Below are 20583 nucleotides of genomic sequence, written 5' to 3'. Positions count from 1 at the left end.
AATCAACCACAGAAGATTTGGCCAAAATGAATCCCAACCCTGGTTTGCATATTGAAATTTGAAACAAATTAAAATGGCCTTATCAGTATTACAAAAAAAGGGCATGTTGAGCTGTAACGTCACATGGATTCGATTCAGCTAAGCAGTTTGGGCAAAGTTAAATCCTTTACAAAAGTACTGGGATTTGGAAAAATCCTCAGCAAAGTTTGGATGCCACTCTTGGCCTAAACTGCAAGTGAAGGCCCTTGAAATTGTAGCCCAGATGGGCCCGGATGTTCCAGTCCAAAATGGACATGGTCACACAAATGGATATTTCTTTGTATGATAGAATACTATACATAGTACAGAATACAACAAAAAATACCCAAGGCCTACTCACCTTCTCATTCCTGGCATCTGTATCAAGCTCTGCAATTTTTGCCCATTTTTGCCAGAAGTTTGGGTCATCCAGAGAGATGTCTGTTCTATTGCCTGACGACACAAAGCTGGCCTGGGTGAGAAAGGGGCACATTTAACCTGCTGCTGCTTTGTAAACACCAAATAACCAGTGCCCCTGCCAAACATCTCATCTTACAGACACATATACTAAGCAGTGTGTGCTGATGGGAGGCCTGCAATTATTAGAACCTGTTTATAACTACAACTAATCTTCTGTTTATTTTCTAAACAGAGATGCTAATATATTACTCAGTATTCTATAGCTACAACTAGTATATAGGGACTAATGGTGGGCATAAACGTTACAATTAAGATCTTTCCTGCGACCCTCTTTTCACAGACCTTGGCAAATGTGGATCCCTTCCCTTCGGACTGAATGGTGATGGTTTGTGTCCGGCGCTGCAGGATCTGATCTATGTCTTCCTCGCAGAACTTGGAACCTTCATCCTCTTCATCCATCAGAGCCCCATAGGCACCTTTTCTCAAAAGGTCTTCAACCTCAATTTTTGAGAGGGGCTGCACCTGTGCAGGTTGAACAGAAACACAGGGTAAATCAAAGCATTTGCAGGCTCTGCAAGAATGTTAATTGAGACAATACTAGACAGTGGATTCAAGCCTGGACTGGGATACAAAATAGTCCCTGGCATTATAAGACCACAGAGACCCAAACATCCCCCATGAGACCAATAAATAGTGACTGTCTTATGCCTGGGTCCTGGCATTCCAAGTACCCAGAGGCCCAAACAGCCCCCCCAGACCAATAAATAGTGAGTGTCTATGGCATCTTACAGCAGCCCCTCTGGCATTTGCCAGAACCCACAGATTGCCAGTCCAGGCCCGAGTAGATTCTCACCTAGTAAAAGTTTCAATCACCTGCTTAAGACATCAAAGCATTAATTTAAACTTACCCCATTAGTGTTTCCCTTTCTGTTAATGTCCTGCAGTACAGCTTTATCCAGGCCCAGCTTCAAGCTGGCTTTGTCAAACATCTCCCGCTCATATGAATTTCTGGTTATGAGGCGATACACTTTGACAGCTTTGCTTTGCCCAATGCGATGGCAGCGAGCTTGTGCCTAAAATAATGCAAAAAATATCCATAATTTCATCAATTCTTTTTCATACAGAGGGTTTAGTGGATTACCAACAGTGTCTATGACATGATACTGCTCCCTGAAATGTCTTGCTTAGTATTATATGAATTAACAATATAATTTTCTAAACAGGAACTGAACAGTACAAAGTGCTGCATGGCCAGTAGCCAATAAAGCTCATTTAACAAGTAACATGGATATGCAACACTAACAAAACACACATCTTACCTGCAGGTCATTCTGTGGGTTCCAGTCAGAGTCAAAGATAATGCAGGTGTCAGCAGCGGTCAAGTTTATGCCCAAGCCTCCGGCTCTTGTGCACAGCAGGAAAACAAAGCGGTCCGAGTCTGGCTTACAGAATCGATCAATGGCCGCCTGGCGGAGGTTACCACGGACTCTGCCATCAATGCGCTCATAAATATATCTGCAAAGAGGCCACCAATTAATTTTGGCTGATAAACAGTAGAACCCCTAATATAAGCAATATGGGCTTCATAGTGTAAAGTTTCCCTAAGTCAGGCCCAGACTGGTGTTCAAAATATCAGCCAATTAATTTTAGCTGATAAACAGTAGAACCCCTAATATAAGCAATATGGGCTGCATAGTGTAAAGTTTCCCTAAGTCAGGCCCAGACTGGTGTTCAAAATAGGCCCTGGCATTCCAAGTACCCAGAGGCCCAAACAACCCCCCTCCAGCCAAATAAATAGTGACTGACTATGGCACCTTACAGCAGCCCCTCTGGCATTTGCCTGAACCCACAGATTGTCAGTCTGGGCCTGGGCCCTGGCATTCCAAGTACCCAGAGGCCCAAACAGCCCCCCCAGCCCAATAAATAGTGAGTGTCTATGGAATCTTACAGCAGCCCCTCTGGCATTTGCCTGAACCCACAGATTGTCAGTCTGGGCCTGGGCCCTGGCATTCCAAGTACCCAGAGGCCCAAACAGCCCCCCCAGCCCAATAAATAGTGAGTGTCTATGGCATCTTACAGCAGCCCCTCTGGCATTTGCCTGAACCCACAGATTGCCAGTCTGGGCCTGGGTCCTGGCATTCCAAGTACCCAGAGGCCCAAACAGCCCCCCCAGCCCAATAAATAGTGAGTGTCTATGGAATCTTACAGCAGCCCCTCTGGCATTTGCCTGAACCCACAGATTGCCAGTCCAGGCCTGCCCTAAGGTATACACGATAAACCAAACTCACCGCCTTTGAATAAGGTAGTCTTCGAGGATGTCAAGGCAGCGCACCATCTGGGAGAAGATCAGAACTTTGTGCCCGCCGGCTATGAGCTTGGGGAGAAGTTTATCTATCAGCACCAGTTTTCCTGCAGCTTGGATCATGGCCTGGAGTTGGAAATCAAGTGCGTCTGGGCTGTGCCGCTTACGGAAATCCTCCAGAATCTTCTCCTCTGCACCTGCAAGGGCACGTATTAATTTTACTCTCATAGAAAAGTAGCAATAAATATCTGTGCCAAAGTGAAAACTTAAGGAAAGGACAGACAGGATTTGGCCTTAAGGAAAATAACAATTCCCAGCACATTTGTCATCAGCACAAAATATGTTGATTTGCACCTGGAAATAATGTGTGAGGAAAAGTGGCTTAAAGTTTATTTCTGGAAAATTTATAGATACTTTATAAGCCTGGTGGGGATATACATTTCCTGAATTTTATACTTTCCTTTCTTGCAAAAAGCAGCATTGTCTTGCTTTATGGCAAGGATGCTAGATATAAACGTCCACAGTTCAAACTAACTTAAGCAATAAGTGAGCATAAAAGTGTAACTCACCATTTATTAGATATGGATGGTTGCAACATTTACGCAGCTCCATCATAGTGTTGATAAGGTTGGGCATGTTGTGCTGGTTGGCCCCTTTGGTCAGGAATGTAAAGTTCTTCTCAAGGATGGCCCGGTAATACTTCTTCTGGATGTTGGTCAGTTCCACCTCAATGATAGTCTCTTGTTTGGGAGCTAAGTTTTTTTCCACGTCGTCTTTCAGCCTTCGAAGCATCATTGGCTTCAGGATGGACTGCAGCTTCTTTACCTGTATTGTCAGAGCACAGAACCCTTCAGTGGCTTCTAATATCCTTATCATTTACAGTAGGGGGTACATTACCCCTTATAATACATGAGTGATACTCAGAGATCCCTGTATAACTCAGCCTGCAGCCTTGTGCCTTTATATGGGCACAGAACCCCTCAGTGACTGCTTATATCCTTATCATTTACAGTAGGGGGTACATTACCCCTTATAATACATGAGTGATACTCAGAGATCCCTGTATAACTCAGCCTGCAGCCTTGTGCCTTTATATGGGCACAGAACCCCTCAATGACTGCTAATATCCTTATCATTTACAGTAGGGGGTACATTATCCCTTATAATACATGAGTGATACTCAGAGATCCCTGTATAACTCAGCCTGCAGCCTTGTGCCTTTATATGGGCACAGAACCCCTCAGTGACTGCTAATATCCTTATCATTTACAGTAGGGGGTACATTATCCCTTATAATACATGAGTGATACTCAGAGTTCCCTGTATAACTCAGCCTGCAGCCTTGTGCCTTTATATGGGCACAGAACCCCTCAGTGACTGCTAATATCCTTATCATTTACAGTAGGGGGTACATTATCTCTTATAATACATGAGTGATACTCAGAGTTCCCTGTATAACTCAGCCTGCAGCCTTGTGCCTTTATATGGTCACAGAATCCCTCAGTGACTTCTATCCTTATACTTAACAGCAAGGTACATTATCCCTGATTTCTAACATCCATAGAAAGTCAAACAACCAATAAAATTTCCTTACCTGCTCCTCTGTCTTGAGATCTCCAAATTCTTCCAGAAATGTGCTTTCTGATGGGAACTGCACCGGCTCCAAGAAATTTAGCAGACTGTACAGTTCCTCTACAGAATTCTGAAGGGGAGTCCCAGTGAGTAGGACCTTGTGCTCCTGGAGATGAATACAGACCAATGAAATTGCTCCTACAGTGGAACCATACAAATACTTTTTTCTCAAAATACAACAAGTTCAGTGGATTCTTACCAGAGCCATCAGTTTTAACCCTTCCAGAAGCTTGCAGTTTCTATTCTTCAAACGATGTGCTTCGTCTATGATCACACAGCTCCACCGGATTTTCTTCAGCTCGGGACAATCTGCTAGAATCATCTCAAACGTGGTAATCACAATCTGGAACTTGTAGATCCCTGGAATGGGTGTTCCCTACATGGAAAAGGATCTACTGAGTATTCCACAAAAACACCAAATCCACAACAAATAAGGTAAGGTATAGAATCTGCTATCCAGAACATGTGGGGCCTGTGATTTTCTGGATATTTCTGTTATTTTGAGCACCATACCAAAAAAAAAAAAAACATTTGACCATCAAAGAAAAAACTTTAGAATTGCTTTGCCACCAAGTACGAGGTTCTATTTTATTATTATAGAATATAGGAAATCAACAACAAAAAAAAAAAATTAGAACTATTAATTTAAAATGAACCCTATGGGCAACTGCATTCCAGTGTTTCAAGAGCCATTTGGATAATATGTTTCTGGATACAGGGTCCCATACTTTCACCATTTACTGTTCACGGACCATTTCTTATAGTATGGGATCTGTTATCTGGAAATCCATTATCCAGAAAGCTCCAAATTACAGGAAGGCCATCTTACACAGTCTCCATTTTAATCAAATAATTTCAGATTTCATTTTTCACTTTAATAATAAAACAGTACCTTGTTCTTGATCACAATTAATAAATAATGAATCCTTATTGAAGGCAAAACATTGCAACTGGATTTATTTAAAGTTTAAATGATTTTTTTAGCAGACTTAAGGTATGGGGATCCAAATTACAGAGAGAGGTAAAAAGAGGGCATAGGAAACACAAAGCACAAACCAATAATTTATTTATTTTACAGTACTGCTAGTTTATTAGTCTTTGGCTGCCCAATATTATGGCGGCATCAGGACAAAAGCCAAAATGCATACCTGTTCATCCCTATAGTACATCTCATACTGATGGATCATCTGGCGGCTGATCTGGCTACCGTGGTAGACAATGGTGTTCATCTCTGTCCATGTTCGGAACTCCCGCTCCCAGTTGGTGATGGTGGAGAGAGGAGCGATTATGAGGAAGGGGCCCCTGATGCCCATGAAGAAGATTTCCGACAAAAACGTGATGGACTGGATGGTTTTCCCCAGACCCATCTCGTCGGCCAAGATGCAATTTTTCCTGCAATATCCAGACACAATATGTTAAGAGAGAGCCTGTGCTACAGGTAGTTGGTGTGATTGCGACATTCTCTGTGAATTCTCTGCCGCACTTAACAATGGTGGCTTATAGAGATACTATAGAACAGGGGTCTTCAATACTGTTGTGGAGGCTGGCCGATACCGGCGGGTCGGCAATTGGGGCCGACCTCGGCACATCACCTGCAGGTCGCGGGTGGGTTCAGGTTGAGTGCTTCTGCTCACCCTCCCCTTCCGAGACCTAACACTGCCGGCTTTCCGGTTCCGGCTTGGGAATTTATATACGCGCACCCAACACGCCCCACCCCTTTTGTGACATGATTGCGCAGGTCTATAAATAAAGGGGAGGAGCCAGGTTGGGTAGGGTTAGGGTTGGGTGCACATCACTAGTCTCCAACCTTTTTTACCTATGACATAATTGAACTGAAAAGAATTTGGAGAGCAACACAAACAAGCAAAAACTTCATGGAGGTGCCAATTATAGGCTGTGATTGGCTATTTGGCAGCCTCTAAGTACTTTGGCAGCCTACAGGAGGTTCTGTTTGGCAGTAAACATGGTTTTTATGCAACCAAAACTTGCCTCCAAGCCAAGAATTCAAAAATAAACACCTGCTTTGAGGCCACTGGGAGCAACATCCAAGGGGTTGGGGAACAACATGGTGCTCCTAAGCAACTGGTTGGGGATCACTGCTATAGGGTAATGTAATACTTTATTAGATATATGTATTTACCTGTTGTACCAGTTGAAGAGCAGCCAGTTCATGCCCTCTAGTTGGTACTCCCTCAGTTGGTTGTTGTTCTTGTAAGTGCGAGAGCTCACAAGTTTCTGCCAGGTTTCTGACGCCGGCCTTTCCTGCAGAGATAAAACAGACAAGAAGTTTCAATTAAAGGGGTGGTTCACCTTTATGTTAACTTTCAGGGGCAGATTTACTAAAACTTTTTTTTTAAATAACTATTTAACGTTTTTGAATTATTTGCCTTCCTCCTATGCCTCTTTCTAGCTTGCAAATGGGGGTCACTGACCCCCGACAACCAAAACGTATTGCTCTGTAAGGAGACATTGTTATAGTTGTTGTTACTTTTTTATGATTTATCTTTCTATTCAGTCCCTCTCCTATTCATAACTACAACTATCATTGAAACCACTGCCTAGTTGCTAGGATAAATAAGACCATAGCAAACAGATAGCTACTGAAATACCAAAATGGAGAGCTGCTGAACAAAAAGCTAAAAATAAATGAAAAACCATAAAACAATTAAAATGATCAATTGTAAGTTGTTGCTTATATCAAACCAAAAGTTAAAGGGTAACTCCACCCAAATACAACTTAAGCTTTTTGAAAAGTAAACATAATTTCACGAAACTTTGTAACATTTAAAAAATATGCAGCCTTTTCATGATGTTTAATGTAATAATATGGTTTGGAACAGTTCCCTAAGCCCCGCCCCCTGTTCTCCTGCTGATCTGGCTGACTACTTTGAGACTCAAATAAAATGTAACAATAGTCAACTGTCCTTGGCCTGCCTTTAGCCTGCATCCTCCAAATTCCACAATCCCCTGCACACATGATTTCAATAAGAAAAAGAACCTCCATCCAAGTATGGAGGTCAATAAGATATCTGGGATCAACCAGATATTGGGTGAGTTTGAAGATTCCAGTGGACCATGAACGCCTCAGGTTACAGATACTTCCCTCTTCCACTGGATCTTTACCGGCCACTACACCAATCAGTTTGTGGGCCAGGAGGCCTATGGGTTGGGACACCCCTTGCCAAACAAGTGTATCTTTATGTTTATACCCAGCTAAAATGGTGTTTTGTTGCTAGTGTCAGTCATCTACTAAAGCAGACCAATTGCAAGGCTAGTTTTTATATTTTTACATGCACATTCTATTTTTTTTTTAGAAGTTTTTTGTCCTGCTGGAGTCAGAGTTCTTATTGCAAATTAAACAAAGAACATCCAAGCAGCAGTGTGGTAAATAGGCTTTCATAACTGATCATGCTCTGATACTGACTGATCCTAAACTCATTGCCATAAAGCAAGGCAAGACTGCTGAAGTAACTCTGTTTCACAGTTGGCAGCAATTGGCAGTAGACACAGTGGGTCCTGAACATTTTCATCCTGCCAAACACCATAGGACTTCAATGAAAAACCTTTGGGGAAATTTTTTTTAGAAATAACTGCCTAAGAACTAAGACAATAACACAAGGCCTTAAGCAACACATAACAGTATAAATAAGGTGGCTCAGGCCAAAGCAGGTAACTAGAGCGGCAGAGAACCAGAGAACTTGGCAGTTAGTGTGTGAAGGTAAATAGGAGAGCACACAGAAAGCTGTCCTACTATGGGTCCAGCTGGATACCAAGCCTTTCCCCAGCCCGGTGCTTGTAGCTCCTTCTAACAGTACACGTTAATAAATTGAAGGCCAGCCACCCTGAACTACAACTCTCAACAGCGTTTGGCGAATGGGGAGTAGGTTTAAGACTAGTGGTCAAGTTAAAAAGTAACCTATATTCAAGCCAGTCCTTAGGATACTACAGGTTTTCTAGCTCATAGGGATTAGCCCTTAGATTCAATTTTAATATAGTGTAGAGTGTGCTATTCTAGGACAATTTACAATTGGTTTTCATTTTGCATGTTTTTTCAGTTATTAAGCTTTTTGTTCAGCAGCTCCTCAGTTTGGAATTTCTCAGCTACCTGGTTGCTATGGTCTTGTTTACCTTAGCAACCTGGAACTGGATAGAATGAAAAACTGGAATGTGAACAGGGAAGTGACTTGACAGAAAGATAAAGAATAAAAACGAACAGTCATTAAAATTGTAAGCTCACAGAGCAATAGTTTTTGGTTGTGTAGGTCAGTCACCCATTTGAAATTTCCAATAAATCAGAAACACAACTTTTTTTTTTTACACAATAGGACTTTAAGAGCTCCATATTTTGCAGTTTTAGCTCTTTCTAGGGTCCATTTTATTCTGGAAGATTAATAGGAGAGTTTCTGAATAGAAAGATAGGAACAATAAAACTGCAGCCTCACAAAGCAATCGATTTTGATGCTGGGCTCAGTGACCCCGGTTTGACAGCTGGGAAGAGACAGAAGGTGGAAAATATTTAATGACTATAAAAAATAGAACATGAAAACCTACTGGAAAGTCTCTAAGAACAGGACGCTCTACAATAACATTTAACAAAGGCAAAATGCCCCTATAACAAAATGACATGATCCAACCCGTTATCCAGAATGCGCAGGGCCTGGAGATTTCTGGATAAGGGGACTTTCCATCTTTTGTATCTCCATTCCATAAATCTACTAAAAATGAATTTAAACATACCCAATAGGAATGTTTTGCCCCCCAATAAGGGGTAATTATATCTTAGTTGGGATCAAGTACAGGTACTGTTTTATTATTACAGAGAAAAGGGAATAATTTAACCATTAAATAAACCCAATAGGGCTGTTCTGCCCCCAATAAGGGGTGATTATATCTTAGTTGGGATCAAGTACAGGTACTGTTTTATTATTACAGAGAAAAGGGAATCGTTTAACCATTAAATAAACCCAATAGGGCTGTTCTGCCCCCAATAAGGGGTAATTATATCTTAGTTGGGATCAAGTACAGGTACTGTTTTATTATTAAAGAGAAAAAGGAAATCGTTTGTAAAAATTTGAATGATTTGCTTATAATGGAGTCTGTGGGAGATGGTCCTTCCGTAATTCGGAACTTTCTAGATAATGGGTTTACGGATAAGGGATCCCATATCTGTACTCCCACAGCTGTGAGTCCGCAGAAGAAGGAACAGGTAAAAGGCAGAACTTTGTCCACTAATTGGCTGATGTGACCTAACGTGTGTGTGCCCTTGGCTTGTTTGTGTGAATCGTATAATCCCAGAGGGCAGCCTATTTGATTAAAATGAAGTCTATGGTAGATAAACTTTCCGTGATTTGGAACTGTCTAGATAATGGGTTTCCAGATAATGGATCCCATACCTGTATAACGTTTTCTGTGCTGACCACAACTTGTTCCAAGTCCCTGCACAAGTGCATGCCTTAAAGAGATCACTGACTATATGCCTCATTACTTGGTAATGATATATATTATCCCTATATTACTTACACAGACCACCTCTGAATTGTATTTGAGTGTGAATCATTTTATTCAGTGAGAGTTAAACATCTGTGGTTTTTACCAGCCCAAATATTTTCCTGGTGATGGAAGATTTGTATTGGAATCAGTCATGAGGATTTTAGGGAACAAAGCTTCAGTGTGAAAATGCAAAGCCTATAGTCACTGACACATGGATAAAAATTCCAGGAAGTCTTTCTGTCTGGGCAGCCATGTTATACAACTTAAGCGTGGGCAGCAAGTTTGGACTGGTAGATAAAAAAGGCCCTGGTGTTTTTAGTACACTGAGGCCCAAACAGCCCCCCACAGACCTAATAAATAGTGACTGTCTATGGCACCTTACAGCAGCCCCTCTGGCATTTGCCTGAACCCACAGATTGCCAGTCTGGGCCTGGGTCCTGGCATTCCAAATACACAGAGGCCCAAACAGCCCCCCCAGCCCAATAGATTGCCAGTCTGGGCCTGGGTCCTGGCATTCCAAGTACTCAGAGGCCCAAACAGTGCCCCCAGCCCAATAAATAGTGAGTGTCTATGGCATCTTACAGCAGCCCCTCTGGCATTTGCCAGTCCCAGCCGGTGGGCTGAAAGATGTTGATGCATCGAATGCAGGATTCGGTTTGGGATTTAACAAAGATTCTGCCTCTTTCAGCAGGATTCAGAATTGGCTGAATTGAAGTGCCTGGCTGATCAGAATTCTTAAAATCACATGACTTTTTGATATATAAACACAGAAGCTGAAAAATTCTCTTAAGCCCTTCTGTATGTTATTTTGCAAATGCAAATAAAGATTTGGATTTGGTTTAGTATTCAGAAGAAACTTTTAAGAAGGATTCAGGGATCGAATTCAAAAATAGTGGATTCTGTGTATCCCTATTTATTAGCAACTTTCTAATATGTCTCCATTTTTTTGAGTTTTTATATCATTTACCTTCTTTTTTTCTGTCTCATTAAAGCTTTTAAACAGGGGGTCACTAAACTTTTTTTTGGAAATAACACAACATTGCTACCAGTTCTAATTCACTGACGCTATGGGATTTATCAAGGTGATAAATAAGAGCTCACCACAGTAAAATTCCCCCACTCTTTATTCATTCCCATGGGATTTGTAGAGGCGTATTTATCAAATGGTTAACTCTAACTTTTACCCATTTAACCTCATAAAATCCTATAGTAATGAACAGAGAGCAGCTGAATTATACTGTGGTGAGTTCTAAATTTCATACTTTGATAAATCGACAGCTATACATTTGAAGGAAACTGCCTCAATAAAATATTATAACCCATAAAACAAATCCGAGGTCCATGGGTACAGACATGGAAACCATAGTATGGAAACACTCCCTCCCGCCAGATCCAGTCCCCTTCTTACCATAGGGGTGAGGTCAGGAACCTTTTGGAGTGCTTCAAACTCTTTTACTTTAACCGGATCGACATCCTCCTCTAGCTCCCATGTAGACTCCTCATACGGCAGTGAACACCATTTAACCAAGAAATGTGTTACCTCCTGGGGGCAAGACCAAAGGCTGAATTAGAGAGGGGTAATAGAATCAGAGCTGCTTGTGCTGGACATGAGTTCCCACACAGTTGATGTTTTCAATACTATAGGAAAACTACAGTTTCATTAAAAGTGCGTTGAATCTACGTTGGGCACATATAAGATTCTGATATATAAAAATATGGTTGCAACTTTTACCCTATTATAGGTCCAGTGTCAACAACTACACTCATGTCCAAATGTCAACATAAACGGCCTTCAGCAGAATAAAAGACAAAAGTCTGGGTTTAAGCAAGTCTTGTAGATATATTACCTTGCTTTCCTGTGCACAGCAAAAAGACTCCTGTCGCTGGGCTTATTAATCTACTTTTAAAACTACGAGAGCGCCAACCAACTCAAATCTGGAAAATTTAGTCCAATGGGTAGGACACTAAAAAATTTTTCTTAGATATATTTAGTGGTGGTCGATCATCAAACTCATTTACTCTCTATGCTGGTCTACCCAAAGTGAAAAGGCAGGCTATTAAAATATTCACCTATATCATGCTCGATTTCTACTTCTAAATCTCACCATACATGGGTGGATAAAAGCTGGCTACAGTCTGAGTCGACAGTTTGTCAGCTTGTTTATGGGGTTCTTCTTTTTATTAAAAAAAAATATATATATATATGCTATTCTGACACCCACCCTTACCTCTCCCGTGTCAGAGTCTTTCGTATGGGCCACCTCCAGCACTCGGTCCACTTCCACGTAGTCTGGGTTAAACATGTCTTCATCTGGCTACAGAACAGAAATGGAGATATTACTGTGGTGTGATAAACCTGCATGCAACCATTGACAACAGAAAGTGAAAGTGTTAACGACATCTAGCATTATGAGCAAAAAGTTGGTGTGACCCTTATATACAAACCTATTATTACTGCTATCAAAAGACCAACATTCTTTAAAAAATGTATTTCTGGGACCACTGAAGGCACACCAGTTCTTCCCAAGACACATTTAATTTTTTTTTTTTATCCCTAATGATTTCAGCAAATCAAATATCATCAGATATGTCCAATCCAGCCAAACAGCTTAACATAGTATAAATAAATGTATAACGAAGGGACTACTACAACACAATAACAGCCTAAAACATTTTGAATTTAGGTGAAACAACCCTCAGTTGTGACCACCGCTCAACAATGGATCACCCCATTTTTCCAAATACCATGTATAGTTCTAAGTCTACAGATGACACAGGAATGCTCATTTAAATGGCAACTCAAAAGCCATACCCAGTGGCCAAAGGCAGAACCCTGGGTTAGTCAAACTGCTCAACTGGTTCAACTACAACAAGTCCAGATTTATTTTCTAGAATAAAAGCAAACAGACCTATGTGCAAACTAGTTATTAATCGTGTAATTTCTTTATAATAAAACAATTATTCCTCCACCCCAGGACATGTACACACTTGCATGGGAGGCTAACCTCAGTAAAGATGTGCTTCATTTGCGCCTGTTTGTTCCGAAAGCGCTTGATCTTCTGCTGGATCCTAGGATCCTTCTCCAGCTCTTCCAGGGTTGCCCACTTACAGTGCAGGTAAGAACTAGGTAATGAAACAACCAGTCAATAAAAACAACACACATTTACAAGCCATTAATGAAAAGACGATATTAAAGGGGGTGTCCGTTAAAAGTTATTTTATTTTTCAGAATGAAAAAAATGGCAAAATGGCAACTTTCCAATCCATATTAATTCAGATATTCTTAACCTATTGGTTGGCCCTAACCATTTAAGTCAATAGAAACTGTGTTTAGCATCTCTTCACTGAACTAGGGGATGCCACAGATGCCTAAAATACTAGCACTGAATGGTGCATTATGGTTGTATATTTTTTGTTCTGTGTACAGAAATTTGTAAAAATTGGACTTATTACTGCACTTATCTCCTCCCCTTGCTAAAGTGTACAAAAAAAGTGTTCAAATTTTAAACAAGCAACTTACAAATTTCTGTACTTAACGTAAAATTCCTCCACTTCCAGAGGGATTCCAGCGTGCATAAACTGAAAGAGAGCAGAGAAACTGGAGTCAAACCAAGAATTTTCACAAATAAAGAGATAATAATCTCTGAATAAGAAAGGGCAAGCAGACGGAAAGCGCTATTTTAGGGCAGAATTTTAAATAGCATTCCTGCAAAATTAGCACAGCCAAAGGTGGTGATAGTCATCAGTAAACTGTTGCCTTAACTTAAGGTGGCCAAGATGCCGATTCAACAGCTTATCTGCCCGTGTATAGGGACCCCCAACAGGCCAACCCGACCAATATCTGGCCAAAAAATCGTCCAGATGACGATCGAGCAGGCTTGATTCTACTGTTGGATCAATGACTGCATTGGCTCATTAATGCGGTCCTAGCTCCGACTTTTCATATCCCCTTCATGGTAATGTGATCATATGGCCCCCCCCCCAGGTAGGCATTTCACAGGAAAGAGTTGCTTCCCAAATGAGCAAATCTTACCTTGTACAACCACCTTAAGGTTAAGTAAAAAAAGTTTCTGGGCAGACTAAATAGTTAAGGTGGCCATACACAGGCAGATTTTAGCTGCCGATTCAAGTACTTTAGACCTGGGCAGATCTCGATTTTCCATCGGAATGGGGACCGCATCGGCTTGTTGATGTGGTCCCTGATCCAACGGCACCTTAGGTTAGAATATTGGGGAAAAAAATCTGCTCGTTTGGCGGCCTCGCCAAATGATTGAATCTTCCTGTGTATGGCCTACCTAACTTATACACCCATTGTGGGATGCATACCAATATCTCTAGTCGGAGTATAACTGGAATCTCATACCGCCCTCCAGTGGCTACATTTTCATTAAAAAAAATGATATGGTCTTTACCAAAATATGTTCCCATTATTTGCTTTGCAAATTATACTGTGTGTGGAATTTTATTATTATTTTTAACTAGATATGGTATTCCAATCTTGTTTTATTATGAATAAAAAGCAGTATTGCATCTTGCTTGAAGGTGGTGACCTTGACTAGGTAGTAGTCTATTTTTAAGCCCAGCAGCTCTCTTATCTGCATTCTCCTACCACTGACTCCGTCTGGTCAGATTCAGACCTTCAGAAGACTATGGAGGCAATCTGCTTCAGGGTACTGTACTGTATGTAGTAGGGGGTGCCACAAATGTTGCAGCAATGCTATTTTACAAGGATTTTAAAATAAAAAATGCCCTGCTGTTAGTTTTCACTGCATGGTCTGCCTATCACAATCTATTAATAAATATTAACGGGTTGAGGTGAAACTATATAAACAAATAAAACTTACTCTAAATGGCATAACTATAAACATTGTGAAAATAAACAAAAGTTACAGAAACGTTTATACCTCTTTCTGAGAGATTCTAGAAGACAAGATCCTTTCTATTATATTGGCATCATCCTCAGGGGGTTCCTATGACATATAAGAGAAACATTAAGTTCACAGCGGTGATGTTGGTGTATTTGATTCAAGCCAGGGCTTCCAACTGGATTGGATCACCCTGGATAAATTCTGATAATCCGTGATGCAACCTAATGTGAGAGCTTATTTACAGATTGTGTTTGGGGTTTGAATATAAAATCACATACACATTAAATAAGATGTATATATTTTGACACCATTTACCACAAGGGACAGTACAAGATATCAGTGTAACACAATGCAAGAGAGGGGCCTGCTCCCTAAAAGGTACTGGGGAAAAAAACAAAATGGCTAAACATGAGCAATGAATCCAGGTCTCCTACCTCTGCTTGCCAGGCTAAAGTGGAAGCCGACAATGCTGAAGCTCTTCCAGCTCCCAAAACTGCAATGGTTTCTCCATCGTCATCCACCACCTTGAAATCCAGATCTTCATTATATTTTCGCCTCTTCACCTGGCGCCCTGATCTGCGCTTCTGTGATAGAAGAGAATGTTGGAATGACAAAAACAGTAATACATATATTATTATTATATTTATATTTGTAATATAGTATTCTGGTGTAATTTCTTTTTTGCTTTTGGACAGTGGGAAAACAACAATACAGATATGGGATCTGTTATCCAGGGGCCTGGGGTTTTTCGGATGAGGAGTCTTTCAGTAATTTGGATCTCTCAACTAAAAAAATAATTTAAACATTAAATAAACACAATAGGATGGTTTTACCACCAAAAAGGAATAATTATATCCAGTGCAAGGCAAGAGGGAACAAACCTAAACTTTTACTGTGGCCTCTTGGAAAACGGTCTATAAAAGGGCATATGTCTAAACATCTGTTTTGTGAGAATACACATTTTGGACATGTTTTGGTTGGATGCATTTTTTTTTAGTTATGTCTCTTTTACTAGAGGTGACCAAACATTCCAGGTAATGCTCCCTTATCAAGGCTGGTACCATATTACTATGAGAATTTCTAGAATTGTACACAGCGCAGTACCTGGCTGTCCAGAGATTCTGTCGACTCCTCTGTGCTCTGAGATGCTGGGTTCAGCAAAGACGGTTCTCCATCCAGGCTCTCCTCAGAGAACTCTGCTTTCCTCTTACCCTTTTTCTTCTTCTCCAGTGGTGTTGGTCCCTGCTCTTTGCTGCAAGAAACAATACCAACGCTGAGACCTAGAGAGTCAGATAATCATGGCCCTACACACAATCTAGCCTTTGTGCAATGGTAAAATTTAAATAGCTCCTGGGGTAACCCTTTCCTTATTGGGTAAAAACAACATGTCCATGGGCAGTTTCTTTAGAGGCCTTAGCCTAAGTCACCTAAACCTCTAAAACACACTATGAAAAGAACAGCATTGCAAACATTTGGCATATTCACAATAATTCTGTAGTCTAGCCAATATATCACTACCATCAATGGGCAGATTCTCAAGTACTTTAATACCTTTGTTTATTCTACTGCTCTGTGCATTAAAGTGCAACTAATTAAGCCTTCACCACTACAATTAGTAACATGTAATGAAGATTAAATTGTTATAAATACAAATTAAATACACATGCTGTAAATACACATTCTGTAAAATAGTTATGATGCAATGATATCTTAGTCAGCACCAATGTAGCATTGTCCAAGGCCCTCAACAGAATATAATCCAAGAAGCAAATGCACCACTGAGCTCCCAGTGAAGGCTCATTAATTATTGTATATGCTGGTGAGAACTGCTCATGTAAAGCGCCACCCAGTCTGCTGGACTAAGATCAGGAAGATGCACACACACAGTCCTATCAGATCCTTTGATGCATATAGAAGCACTTACAGCCATCCAAAACGACCTACAAACTATGAAATACCTTAACTTCTTGGGTTTGGTCTTGGCAGCGGAGTCCTGATTGGCTTTTTTCTGTTTAGGTGGTTTAGGTTCCCGAGGTTTCCTAGGCTTCTTCGGCTCCTTGGGACTCTTCGGCTGCTTTTGTTCTTTCGGGTCCTTGGCCTCTGAGGGCTCCTTGACCTTTTTGGGCTCTTTGACTTTCTTGGGCTCTTTCTTTTTCTTTGGTTTTGCCACCTTCTCCTCCCCTGGCTCCTTTTTTTTACGTTTTTTCTTCACCCCAGTCCCCCCTCCTCCACTATTCTCCATCCCATTGATGCTGGTCGCTTCAACAGCCAAGCATTCTTCCTGCCCAGAGTCCGGGTACAGAACATTATCATCTAAGAGGTGAGAGGTGGTGTCTAGTAGCGTCACTGAGTGGAAATCTTGGGGGGTGGATTCTGAAAATGACGGCAGGATGGGGTGTTCGCAAGGTATAGAGGCACTGGACATTGGTGAGTAGCTAAGTGCTTTTAAACTGGGCAGCTGCAAATACACAACAAAAAAAATTCTCATTTACTTGAACCAAAATTTGTTAAAGAGCCCCACGCAACACAAAAAACCCTAATTAACCTATCACTGTAGTGTGTTCCATCAAAAAGTAGGAATAAATACCATTTTTATATGCTGAAATCCAGCTGCAAAACAGTTCTTCTCTTTCTGAATCATTTGAAATCCTGGCAGGGGAGAAGGGACTAAAACATTGGTGTTACAAATTGTAACAGCTTCTCCACAGCTTACTGGCAGCACACAGGAACCACATAACCCACAATGCACTGCACGGTCATGTTCCTTTCCTTATTGCCTGAAGGCAGACTTGGCCTTCCTAAAAGGCAAATTCTTTCCTATCTCTAAACTTAACAATAAATCAAAATGACTAACCTGTTGGTCTGGCTTCTGTATTTTCATTATCATGAATTATGGTTCTGCACCTAAAAAACGTAAGAAAGATTGATTTTAACCAAGGGAAACTTATACTACCGACCGATTAAGGTAGCCATACACGTTCAGATTCTAGTCTTCCTTCGACAAACGTTTGGATATTGATTGTACGTTTAAATGCAACGATCTAGAACTAACATTCAAACTGAAATTGCAGGATAAAAGGCCTAAAAATAACAAATTGGAGGATGTTTTAAACATGAAATAGTTGGCAGGCACCAATGTGCAGATTTAATCTTTAGCCGACTGAAATTTTCTAACCTGTCCGAACGACTAAATGACAGATCGCCATGGTAAGAAAATTATGGGGATGATAACTCTGAGCCAACACGTGCTCCCGAAATCGTACAAAGATTATATGTTGCGTGTATGGCCGGCTTTATTCCTAATAGAGAATAACACCATGGCTGTAGAATGTTTGTAGAAAGGATACAATGGACCACTAGGGAGTATGTAAAAGCATTTTATATTCCATTTTTGATAAGATAATTTAGACCCCAACAACCTGAACAAAAAGTGAAATCATTAAAAAACATAAAAAAAAAATAAAAAAAAAGACCGATTGCAAATTGCAGCCCCTTTAATACTAAGGGCTGCCCTCTGGGATTATACGGTCACATCAGCCAATTAGTGGACAAAGTTCTGCCTTTTACCTGTTCCTTCTTCTGCGGACTCACAGCTGTGGGAGTACAGATATGGGATCCCTTATCCGTAAACCCATTATCTAGAAAGTTCCGAATTACGGAAGGACCATCTCCCACAGACACCATTAAAACCAAATCATTCAAATTTTTACAAACGATTTCCTTTTTCTCTTTAATAATAAAACAGTACCTGTACTTGATCCAAACTAAGATATAATTACCCCTTATTGGGGCAGAACAGCCCTATTGGGTTTATTTAATGGTTAAATGATTCCCTTTTCTCTGTAATAATAAAACAGTACCTGTACTTGATCCCAATTAAGATATAATTACCCCTTATTGGGGCAGAACAGCCCTATTGGGTTTATTTAATGGTTAAATGATTCCCTTTTCTCTGTAATAATAAAACAGTACCTGTACTTGATCCCAACTAAGATATAATTACCCCTTATTGGGGGCAGAACAGCCCTATTGGGTTTATTTAATGGTTAAATGATTCCCTTTTCTCTGTAATAATAAAACAGTACCTGTACTTGATCCCAACCAAGATATAATTACCCCTTATTGGGGGCAGAACAGCCCTATTGGGTTTATTTAATGGTTAAATGATTCCCTTTTCTCTGTAATAATAAAACAGTACCTGTACTTGATCCCAACTAAGATATAATTAATCCTTATTGGATGCAAAACAAAAAAAATCCTATTGGTTCTACCTTACCCCTAGTTGTGACCCTACAGCCCAGGTTGCTAGCAGGTAAGCCACTTGAATTCCTTGGGGATGCCTAAAAATCCCCTAGTGATTATACCATTACCTTAAATGTCTCCTTTAAAGGCAAAACAAAAACATATAGCAAAAACACCGCAATAAAGGCCACATTATACCCTTTAAAAATGCACTTGTGGCCTAGATTTCCGATGGGTGCTTAGCTGGAGACATGACAGAAATAATGTCAATACAAATAGGTTTCCTTTTCTGGTGTTACTGGCCCTTTAAGTCAGACCAGAGTAATTGGCACTGACAAAGTAATTAGGGGCAGCTGAATTCATTAACAGTTTTATGACTCTCTGTATATCCCATTTTTCCCCTCTTTTTTTTCCCTGCTTTAATGTGTTGGAGCCCAGAACACAACCCACGCTCAGAAAGGATGCCTCTAACAAGCAGCTAATTATCTCTAAACACAGCCGGGGAAGGCAGGCAGGATAAATAAAGGTTTCCCCATTGGGGAGGCACGGGCCGAAGGCTATACCAGGTTAACTCTCAAGCGCTCGCCGTGCACTGCAATGCGGCAAAGGCATGTTTAATGGCGTTACTCCCCTTTAAGATTCATATTTTCTAAAAGGTTTTCATTGTTGAGGATTCAAACCATGCAAGTTATTAAAGCTATACAATGCCTGCATTAAGGATTCTCCTGTAATGAGCAAAAGTTCAGACGAAATGCCTCTGGCACGCTGACGTTACTTCGCTGGCGTATTTTTAGCAGGCAGATTAAAGCGCAACATCTCTTTGTGCGGCCTGTAATTCACCTGAACGGAAAGCTTCTCTTACTGTTTGCGATGGGCAGGTTTTGGTGTGAAAATGAAAAGGGCAAAAGTCACTGCATGGGAAATGACACAGAGAAGGGTATCAAGTAGGGTATTAGGGTTCCCCATACCATAAAACTATGGCAGCATAGGGATTTCCCTGTACTAAGCACAGTTCAGCAGGAACAGCCCCCTAAGTTTGCTCATAGCCTGTACAGAGAGATACCATAAAACTATGGCAGCATAAGGATTCCCCTGTACTAAGCACAATTCAGCAGGAACAGCCCCCTAAGTTTGCTCATAGCCTGTACAGAGAGATACCATAAAACTATGGCAGCATAGGGATTCCCCTGTACTAAGCACAATTCAGCAGGAACAGCCCCTAAGTTTGCTCATAGCCTGTACAGAGAGATACCATAAAACTATGGCAGCATAGGGATTCCCCTGTACTAAGCACAATTCAGCAGGAACAGCCCCTAAGTTTGCTCATAGCCTGTACAGAGAGATACCATAAAACTATGGCAGCATAGGGATTCCCCTGTACTAAGCACAATTCAGCAGGAACAGCCCCCTAAGTTTGCTCATAGCCTGTACAGAGAGATACCATAAAACCATGGCAGCATAGGGATTCCCCTGTACTAAACACAATTCAGCAGGAACAGCCCCATAAGTTTGCTCATAGCCTGTACAGAGAGATACCATAAAACTATGGCAGCATAGGGATTCCCCTGTACTAAGCACAATTCAGCAGGAACAGCCCCCTAAGTTTGCTCA

At 40.9% G+C, this 20583-nt stretch overlaps 1 protein-coding gene across 3 annotated transcripts in view; it reads right to left on the bottom strand.

Moving 5' to 3' along the window:
- Nucleotides 1-20583, bottom strand: part of chd6 (chromodomain helicase DNA binding protein 6) — a 79278-nt gene that overhangs the window by 14427 nt on the left and 44268 nt on the right. For 2 of the 3 annotated variants that reach the window (XM_031894875.1, XM_004918517.4), the window contains exons 3-21: nt 17585-17634; nt 16689-17188; nt 15835-15982; nt 15165-15314; nt 14767-14832; nt 13383-13441; nt 12868-12985; nt 12085-12177; nt 11271-11405; nt 6513-6634; nt 5521-5764; nt 4572-4748; nt 4335-4478; nt 3310-3565; nt 2727-2937; nt 1758-1953; nt 1347-1511; nt 781-960; nt 380-490 (exon numbers count right to left, since the gene is read on the bottom strand). In XM_031894875.1, the coding sequence (XP_031750735.1) occupies nt 380-490; nt 781-960; nt 1347-1511; nt 1758-1953; nt 2727-2937; nt 3310-3565; nt 4335-4478; nt 4572-4748; nt 5521-5764; nt 6513-6634; nt 11271-11405; nt 12085-12177; nt 12868-12985; nt 13383-13441; nt 14767-14832; nt 15165-15314; nt 15835-15982; nt 16689-17188; nt 17585-17617 (3108 nt within the window). In that variant the 5' untranslated portion in view covers nt 17618-17634. The remainder of the gene's footprint in view (nt 1-379; nt 491-780; nt 961-1346; nt 1512-1757; nt 1954-2726; nt 2938-3309; nt 3566-4334; nt 4479-4571; nt 4749-5520; nt 5765-6512; nt 6635-11270; nt 11406-12084; nt 12178-12867; nt 12986-13382; nt 13442-14766; nt 14833-15164; nt 15315-15834; nt 15983-16688; nt 17189-17584; nt 17635-20583) is intronic. The other variant, XM_002932883.5, reaches the window with a different exon arrangement.

The sequence above is a fragment of the Xenopus tropicalis genome, chromosome 10 (genome assembly GCF_000004195.4).
Source record: "Xenopus tropicalis strain Nigerian chromosome 10, UCB_Xtro_10.0, whole genome shotgun sequence".
NCBI classification, from domain to species: Eukaryota; Metazoa; Chordata; class Amphibia; order Anura; family Pipidae; genus Xenopus; species Xenopus tropicalis.
Note: the sequence above shows the minus strand (reverse complement) of the source record. Positions and strands in the feature narration are given on the sequence as shown.